This window comes from Urtica dioica, chromosome 6 (genome assembly GCF_054948205.1).
Source record: "Urtica dioica subsp. dioica isolate 48M chromosome 6, U.dioica_male_clone48M_v1_H2, whole genome shotgun sequence".
NCBI lineage: Eukaryota > Viridiplantae > Streptophyta > Magnoliopsida > Rosales > Urticaceae > Urtica > Urtica dioica.
This window is the reverse complement of record NC_142761.1, coordinates 40,537,361-40,547,042: the sequence shown is the minus strand read 5'-3', so window position 1 is coordinate 40,547,042 and position 9,682 is coordinate 40,537,361. Positions and strand designations below refer to the sequence as shown.

Genomic DNA, 9,682 nt, shown 5'->3' with positions numbered 1-9,682 from the left:
CGCCTAGATTTAATCTAACAACAGCAATGAATTCAGAAAGCGAGACGAACGGAACAATATAAATTCAACACGCGTGATTCAATTAATTCCGGTTACTCTTTTCACTACGTGCACAAGATCCTTCTTGCGAAACCCGTACCCGTAGTCGCACCACTAATTACTAGCAATCCTAACAATTACGGATTAAAATTGCAAGTATGGCTATGAATAATAATATTCCTATCTAGGTGATCAATCCAAACAGAAACACAACAATTCATGAACACTGACGATTGGAAAATAAATAACAACTTCAATACTAGAAGTAAAAAACAAAGTCTACACCAAGATCTTCAATTCATGTTTTGGGATTGAAATTCCCCTTAACCGTTCAAAACCTAACTAGACATAATTAAATAAAAAACAATACAAGCAATAGAAAATAGAAAGAAGATAGAACGAGTTTTGGAGTCGGGACGGTCTCCACGAGGAAACCGTCCGTACTCCAGTTGTCGCCGAAAGTGCTCTTCTCTCTTCGTAGTCTTTGCGGCTCTTCTTTTGCTCTGAAAATCGTAGTCTAAGTGTCCTAGGTCAAAATCCCGAAGTCCCCTTTTAATTGCACTCCGAATGGGCTTTACTTGAGTCGTATTGGGCTTTTAACGGAATTGTACCGCGGTACTGCCACTGATTCTTCCTCATGTACCTAGGTACTAGACTGCTGTACCACGGTACAGCTACTGCTTTGCTCCTCTTCAGTGCGCTGATCCATTTACTTCCAAAAGTTGACATTTTAGCTCCGAACTCCCCCGGATTCACCTAAACACATGTAAACACTCAAATCATTAGATGTTCAATTGTAAACGTGATTTAAAGTGATTATGATGAATAACGTGGTGAAGAATGATCATAAAATAACAAGAATTATGCACTTATCACCCACATCGACTGTGGATGTATCATTTGTACTCCTTATAAAGGTCATGAGTTACTCCTCTTATTGCCAATTGATTTTAAGATGCAACCTCATGATACTTTAACATGGTATCAGAGCCAAACCAATTTTCGATATTGGACCACCAGTTTCTAGAAACTTCACGCACCAGTTTCTTCAATCCTGGGCGTGAAGAGGGTGTATCAGGAAGTCCCACATCGACTGTGGATGTATCCTTTGTACTCCTTATAAATGTCATGTGTTACTCCTCTTATTGTCAATTGATTTTAAGATAGAACCTCATGATACATTAACATGGTATCAGAGCCAAACCCATTTTCGATGTTGGGCCACCCGTTTCTACAAACTTCACGCACCAGTTGTTCAATCTTGGACGTGAATGAGGTGTATCAGGAAGTCTCACATCGACTGGGGATGTATCATTTGTACTCCTTATAATGGTCATGTGTTACTCATCTTATTGCCAAATGGTTTTAAGATGGAACCCCACGATACTTTAACAAAATCTCTACCATCCCGCTGCCAAGTTCTCGTTCTAACCCCTTGACTCGATACTCTAGTTTCCTAGTGCTCAATGATGCGCAATACCTCCACCACTTTAGCCTGTAAGCTCCGCACTTGGTCCTGCCCAAATTCCATGGTTTGCGCGGAAATTACAATCACTCCTCCACATCCAAAACGCTTTCAGAATCACCATGGCTGTCATAATAAGCTGGCCCGCCGTGGTTCACCATGTTTTGATCACACACTACTACAAAAAAACAATTTTTAGAAGCGACGTCACTTTTAGAAGTGTCATGTCACTTCTAATTATAAGCGACATGTCCAAGATGAAGAGGTAAGGAGATAGTGTATCTCCTTATCGAAGCCCTCTTGACGGCTTCCTCTTGTCGATAGGGCTCCCGTTAAGGAGAATTGCGTACGAGGCTGTTGAAATGCATTTTCTCAATGAGAGTGACCACATTTTATGAAGTGCGGAAACAACGTAGAACTTGGAAAATGAAACTCCACTCCAAACGATCATACGCCTTGCTCATGACGATTTTGAGTTCAAAGAGCATATTTTTTCCCCCTTTTCCTCCTCATAGTCAAACTAAATAATTTAGAAGACTAACTAAATAATTTAGAGGACCGATAGGTAACAGGGATCCGTATCCGATGTCGCTCTAATACAGGTGGGACCACTAGCATGTGGGTCCCACCACCTCTCTCACGTCAGTCGGCGTTGATCCGCTGATGCTGATGAATTGTTAAGCAATAATTTAGCATGGCAAATATCAAGGATTTAAATCCCGGGGGAACCGGACGGGAACCGGTCCGGTTCCCCCTTTTTTGAGCTCCCCGGCACCGGAACCACCAAAACCGGAAGTTTCCGGTGGTTCCGGGGGAACCAGACCAGGATCCGGGTAGGAACCCAGTTCCCACTTCCCAGTCTGGGTCAGCGCGGCTCGGAGAAACCAGGTGAGAGGGAGAGAGGGAGCAGTGGCAGCGGATGGTCGCGCGAACCAGCGGAGGCGCGCGCGCGCGGGGTCTAGCGCTCGGCGCTCGGCACAGGAGAGAGGAGCTCGCGCGATCGGGGTCGAGGCGCTCGGTGCTCGCGCGGCTGGGGCGCTCGGTGCTCGCGCGGCTGGGCTCTCGGCGCTCGCGCAGGAGAAGAGAAGAGAGGGAGCGGCGAGAGGGAGTGAGTGGTGGTGACGGTCAGGCGCGATCGGCTTGGAGAGAGAGCGAGCAGAGGAGAGGGTGTGAGCGAGAGACATTCAGTGAGGGAGAGGGAGAGGGAGAGGGAGTGAGGCGGTGATGGAGGTCTGAATGTGGGGAGAGAGTAGGAAGCAACTAGGTTTAGTTTTTGTTTTATGTCTTTGGCCCATGGGCCCAATTAATTTGGGTTGGTCATGAGCAAATTTGTGTTTTGCTAAATAACAAAGATTTTGTTAATTTTGCAAAATAATAATTAAATTTTATTACAATTAAATCTTTTTCACATAATTATATAATCTACGTACTTTGTATGTTTTTTTTAATATTTCTTTTCTGAATTCCCCTCGGTAAATACGGTATTTGACGGTATTCCTCTACGGTAACGGTAAGTTCAACGGTACCGGTTTCCTTTTTTTTTTCCTACTTCTCCGAGTATTCCTTTACGGTACGGGGGGTTACCAGTAAATTCGAAAGCTCGGAACGGTAACAGTAACGGTATTTCGATCTCCAAAAAAAAAATTTTAGCATGGCAAATACAACTAAAGCAAAGAAGAAGTTGAAAAAAATAATAATAATTATAATAATAAAAAAAATAAAGTTCAACGGCCCAATGAATTCAGATGCATGGTGCCACTTTTTATTTATTTATGTTTAATTAGGTTCATTTTGTTTGAAGTTCAGCAAAGAATCAGACACACGAGAGAGAGAGAGAGAGAGAGAGAGAGAGAGAGAGAGAAAATGAATCTCCACCCATGTCTTCTCGCCGGAGACCGGACCGTGTCTCTCACGCTTCACCACAGCTTCTCCACCGGACTCCGACCGAAGCCGCAGCAATCTCCGCCGTCTAATCTCCCATTCCTCGGACGTCGTACGCTTCCTCTGCTCCACAACCGGAGATCTCCGCCGGCGCTTCGGCTCGGAGATGGAGACAATTTCTCCGTCGAGGCCGAGCCTCCGGCGAAGGTCCTTCGCCGGATTCTGGAGTCGCCGGGGATTCACCAAGGACCGGCTTGCTTCGATGCTCTCAGTGCTAAGTTGATTGAGAGAGCTGGCTTTCGCTTCTGCTTCACTAGTGGTATATAATCACTGTTTGAGCGATTTTTAAGGTCTTTGGAAAATCTTGAAGTAGTGAATATGTTGTTCAATTGATTCTTATTTCTTACTTTCATAGAATTGAAATGCTTAGAATAGCATAATTATGGAACTTTATGGCATTTATGAAGCCTCATTTGGGTGCTTTGAGGGAAGAAAAAAAAAAGAACACAACTTGTATTTGGTCTTAAAATGATGCCAAAAAGAAAGCAGTAGATTGTGGAAACTACGATAACTTTTTATTTTTAAAATGTTGATTGATTATGAACTATTTTCAATTCTACTGTAAGCTTGTTTACTAATTTGGTGTGTTCGGAGACTCCGAATGAACAAATTATTTGCTATTTAATTTTACACAATTCATGAGTCGATTTGTTCATTCTGCCGGTCCTACACGATTATGACATCGATGTTCTTCAAACAGGATTTTCAGTTTCTGGTGCTCGATTGAGATTGCCCGATATGGGTTTCATATCTTACAGAGAAATGGTGAACCAAGGGAAGCTTATCACTGAAGCTGTATCGATTCCCGTTATCGGGGATGGTGATAATGGATACGGAAATGTGATGAACGTGAAGAGGACAGTGAAGGGATACATCAAGGCTGGTTTTGCAGGGATTATACTCGAAGATCGGGTGTGTTGAATCTCAGACTTCCTTTTTTTATTTTTTTATTTTTTTTATGGAGCTTGATCTGCACACGGATCATTTGTTCGTTTTAAAGTCTTTATAAGAAAGGTGGAAGATGGCCTTATTGAAGCTCTTTGAGTGAAATCATTTTAAGGAATTTTAAAAGTCATCGGAGTTTTAGAAAGAGGATGTTTTTAGATATTAAGTTGGAGTGTGGTTAATAGTGTTTAAACATAATATTTTCAATCAGCTATTGGAGTCTCCTATTCAAAAATTTCATAAATTTCTAAAAAAATCTTTAAGATGGTCAACTATATATTGCGACGTTTCTGAGGAACAAGCCTCCTAATACAATAATGTGGATTCTGACAGGATGTGGGTTTTGAGGGTATTAGATAAATAAGTAGATAGGTTAGGGGTTAATGTATAATACTTTGAAAGTGTATTAGCCTATAAATATGGGGGATTAAGAGGGAAAATATATGAAAAAAAAACAGTCTGAAAGAATTTTGTAAGGAACAGATTTCCGATTGTGGAGAGCATAGACCTCTCGAATGTCCGATATCATTCATTGTATTTCCTTTTGCTCTTATTCCAATTAATACGAATATCGCGGGGCGTATCAGACTCAATAATGCCGTATATGCTCTGAATTTGAAATTTGTGTTGTGGGAAAAGGTATCCCCAAAAGCTTGTGGGCACACACAAGGCCGAAAAGTGGTGTCGAGAGAGGAAGCAGTGATGCAGATAAGAGCAGCCGTCGATGCTCGGAAGGAGAGCGGGTCCGACATTGTCATCGTGGCACGGAGCGATTCTTGTCAAGCGATTTCTTTTGAGGAATCGCTCTGGAGGTCAAGGGCGTTCGCTGACGCCGGAGCAGATGTTCTTTTCATCGATGCGTTGACTTCTCGAGAACAGATGAAATCATTTTGTGATATTGCCCCGCTAGTTCCGAAAATGGTAAGTCATTATATTTATGGACACCTTAATGCACAAAATTATTATTATTATTTTAATTATCTTTTTCATCCATGAGAGCATATATTGTCTATGTGGCTTATGCATTTCCTACATTCCTCCCAGGCCAATATGCTTGAAGGAGAAGGCAAAACACCGATACTTAATCTTCTTGAGCTAGAGGAAATTGGGTACAAAATTGTGGCTTATCCGCTTTCCTTGCTTGGGGTATCTATACAAGCAATGCAGGTTATGAATCGAAACCTTATCTTGATTTGTAAGGAAAATAATCTTACTTAACTCAGTAAGCTATATGTTTATAATTGGATTAAGGATGAGAACTGAGGGTTGTGATCTAGTTTCATCTATCATACATTATATCTCCTTACCACGGAAATTCTTTGGATATAATCAGATCAGACTTCAGTGGGCTGGAATTATTTCCTTAAAAGCTCGAAAGAGGAGAAAACAACGACGTGAAAACACTTCTAAGCCTTAGAAGAAAGGAAAAACTTGATAATTGAATAATTTTTTTTCTTTCATACTTGCATTCACACATGTAGCGAACAACTGATTACATTAAACATTCATGCACAATTAACACAGAAATCCTTATAATGATGACATTTTCGACATTTATGGGGATTGAACTACGAGTTTTCAATTATATACATCATCAACTATTTAATATTGTTTTTCTTCGTATAAATACTATTCAATATACCGAGGAAACTACCAGAAACCCGAGAGAATAGATATAATCAAACGTGTCAGCTGACATTATGAAACTGTAGGACGCACTTGGTGCTATTAAGAGCGGTCGAATTCCTTCTCCCGGAAGCATGCCGTCCTTTGAAGAGATGAAGGAAATACTTGATTTTAATGCTTATTACGAAGAAGAGAAACGCTATGCTACCAGAAGGTCCACCCAGCTATTTTCCCCAAAAGGTCAGATAGAAAAAGATCATTTGTATTGTGTATTACAAGTGTAATGAAAAATCAAATCAATAATTTCTTCCCACCAACGTTAAAATAAATTACGTTTGATCGTGCTAAAAAACACAAGTTGATATTTCTGAGGATTTTAGCGTCTGCCATAGCCAGCTTTTCAACGGTTAAATGCAGCTTGGAAGATCCTTTTTTTTTTTCGAGCTTAAAATCAAGTTTTTTTTTTTTGTTTGTTAAATTTACTCGTTTTTAGAATTTCTTTGAAGTTTTATTTCTTTTTTTCCCAGACAAATCCATGATTAAGAAATAATAATGTCAGTAATCGGGTGTGAGACTGGATGCATGGGCTTATACAGTACTCGCTATTCATTCTAAAATAAAGTTGTTTTTCAGAGAGCAGTAGTGTATATGATATGCGACAGCCGAGTCAAGATAGCGCAGAGCAAAGAGACGAAAGTCGTGTTGAAGATCCTATAGTTGAGGTAATAACTCCTGATGTGTACAATCCTGCAGATGGGTCGAGTAATCCTTTTTCCGGGATCTGGTCTCGTATGTTGAGAGTAAAGATTACAGGGAAAGACGGATTTGAGAAACTTGACGTCAGAATTCCCGTAAGTCACCTAGCTTCGATTACCAACATACAGAGCTATCTATCAGTATATAGCTTGGTTTGAGCTTTAAATTTGTTTTTTTTTTGACAGGCTGGTTTCTTGGAAGGAGTCACCAATATAGTCCCATGTAATCATTTCTGTTTCTCAAGCTTTGATTTAATAGGGCCATTTTAATACTTTCGATATTCGAAGCTGAAAGAGAGATCTATGACATTGAAACAGCTTTGGTCGAGGTTAACCTCAAAGCGCTCCTAGATGATACGGCTTATGAACCAGGAGGGAAGCTCATATTGGATTTCAACGACACAGTTGGTGATCGGATTCAAGTTTTTCTGGAATAAATGAAACCTTTCGATAGTCCGTTCGCCAAAGGTTTGAGAATTACTTTTAGTTGGTTTATCGTATAACTCTCTCGATTAACATAGACAAGGCTTTGAAACTTCGACCTTTTTTTGTTTTGTTTTTGTTCTCTTTTCAATTAGTGTGTTATGGCTAAAAGAAACGAGTTTAGGTATATTCTATGTTTTTCCCTGATGGATCTAAACTTGAGGCACAGATTGTAAGATTTTGGAAAATTAAAGTAAAAGGAACTAAGATATGACACACACACACACACACACACACACACACACACACACACACATATGATCTCCTCCCAGAAACGCTAGCTTACTTCATTGGTTCGGATTAGTCATGGTGTTATCGGGTTCACATGTACAGTTTTAATCTTTAAATGTTGACACTTATAAAGAGGCAGAATATTTAGATTGTATCGGGAAATTTAAGGGTGAATTTTTTTGTTTATGATTTTAGTTAAAAAAAAAAAAAAAAGTGGTTTCTGTTATAATTAATAACTGAATGCTGCAATTGTCTTACTTTTAAGGAGTAAAAAAATATCAGATCCTCCCGAAAGCTTAAGCTGATGGGATGTGAGCCAAAATTGTTTACTATATTCTAATTTTTTAAAACCTAAATAAAATTAAAATTATCACACTTGCCAATATTTTTAGTACTTGTGTGGACAATATGTTTAAATACCTTCCGATATGTTTTTTTTTTCTATTTGTAGTTTGGAAGAATTGAAACAGTAGGAGGATAATGACGATACGGCATGCCAGCTGTCCTGGGACCGATGCCTTTACCTTTCGTAGGAAGAAGAAAAAAAAAGTGATAAATCGTCTAGTTGGTAAGCTTGATCCTAATCCTATGGATTTTGGCCTTTCTAGCTGTAAATGACATATTATCGAAGAACTTATAGAAAAAGGAATTACACAACAGTATTTCTCACATGAGAACTCTTACCTATTATTATGATGCTAGAAATTCAGGAAAAAAAAAAAAAAAAACTAGCTAAATATGGTATGGTTTTTAAATAAAATAAAGAGTTAATGGAGGCATAAATACTCAATGTTTGAGTTTTGTGTCACTTAAATACTTTATATTTTATTTTCACGGTAAAAATACTCAATGTTGATTTTGAGTATCACCGTTACTACTTCATGGGTTTAAACTAACGGAAATGCTACAGGGTGTAGTCAAATTGCTAAAACATTGCAATTATGGATGCTTTTAAAATGAAAAGCAAATTAATTTAAAATAAAAAAAAAATAAAAAGATGGTTTTATAATAATTGATATTAAAAAGCCCCAAATTCATTAGATTTAGGTTTATTTTTGTTCTCTACTTTCTTTCTTCTTCATCGTCTCTTCTCTTTCTTTCTTCTTCGCCACTCATCTCGAGTCATCTTCGTTGTCATCTGCTTTTCGAAAATGGCAGATGAGCAGTGGTCATCTTCATCGTCTGGGAAGAATCGCACGAAGTGTAAGAGAATTTCACTGTCTCAGAGAAAGATACGGGGCTGAAGAACGGCGATGTTCGAACTACCAACGGATCAATTGGAGATTATTTGTGACTGCTTTTATGCTTGGATTCTGACTGCTTTGGTTGTAATTTAATGGCTCGTCGGAATTTGTACTGACGTGTTTATATGTAATTTATTTGTGACTGCTTTTGTGTATTTTGTAATGGTGTTGGTACTGATCAATGAGAGAATTTGTACTCGGTGTTTTTTTTTTCTTCTTAAAACTGTAGAATTGTATCTATGTTGGTATTGATCAATCGAAGACTTGTTGATATAGTGTTTGTTCACTTTTTTTTTACAAATAATTGGCTGCATAGCCATCTTAAACACTAGCAAATTTTTTTAGCCAACATTTCGTTAATTTCCTGTAAATAGCCATATTGCTTACGTGACAGCTTATTAATTAAATTAGGTTTACACTTTTGCCCTTATTTAATTCGGCAGATTTTATTAATTAGGCAGTTTTTTTTTTCAAATTTCGAATTAAATAATGAAACCGAATAGGGTAGTTTTCAAATTTGAAATTTGAAATTTCCTGCAGATTTTGAAAGTTCTCAGCCTATTTATTGTTATGTATTTGGAAGTTTTTAGCGTTGACTTTAGGTAATTAGTTTCTATTTTCGTGGCAATTCATTATGGATAAAATCTGTAAATATATTCTTCATTTATTGATATTATTTTGTCTTCCATATATTCATAATTTCCAGAATTTTTGTGCCCAAAATATTTCCAGAATTTTTTTCAGTTATTTACACGAATATACTGTAAATATGCTTTGTATTTACAGTGAATATACTGTAAATATGCTTCGTATTTACAATTAATATACTGTAAATATGCTTCGTATTTACACGAATATACTGTAAATATGTTTTATATTTACACAAACATACTATTAATGTGAGCAACCAAAAAAAAAAAAATTGTTCTTCGCGGAGTCCATGATTCTGATCG

At 38.2% G+C, this 9,682-nt stretch overlaps 1 protein-coding gene across 3 annotated transcripts; it reads left to right on the top strand.

Annotated features, from left to right (window-relative positions):
• Positions 1 to 3,258: 3,258 nt before the first annotated feature.
• On the top strand, positions 3,259 to 9,015 carry LOC149394142 (Phosphoenolpyruvate carboxylase family protein). 3 transcript variants are annotated; one of them, XR_016299796.1, is made up of 10 exons: positions 3,259 to 3,704; positions 4,146 to 4,357; positions 5,030 to 5,311; positions 5,435 to 5,557; positions 6,103 to 6,256; positions 6,770 to 6,867; positions 6,958 to 6,994; positions 7,090 to 7,239; positions 7,937 to 8,053; positions 8,644 to 9,015. XR_016299796.1 is itself a non-coding variant. In XM_089617429.1 (9 exons), exons 1-8 carry the CDS (start codon positions 3,368 to 3,370, stop codon positions 7,206 to 7,208), a joined length of 1,482 nt encoding a protein of 493 aa, XP_089473555.1. In that variant the 5' UTR covers positions 3,262 to 3,367; the 3' UTR covers positions 7,209 to 7,239; positions 7,937 to 8,342. The 3 variants fall into 3 exon arrangements, 1 of the variants encoding a protein (XP_089473555.1); XR_016299795.1 differs by having other exon boundaries at positions 3,262 to 3,704; positions 6,650 to 6,867; XM_089617429.1 differs by lacking the exon at positions 8,644 to 9,015 and having other exon boundaries at positions 3,262 to 3,704; positions 6,650 to 6,867; positions 7,937 to 8,342.
• Positions 9,016 to 9,682: the final 667 nt, after the last annotated feature.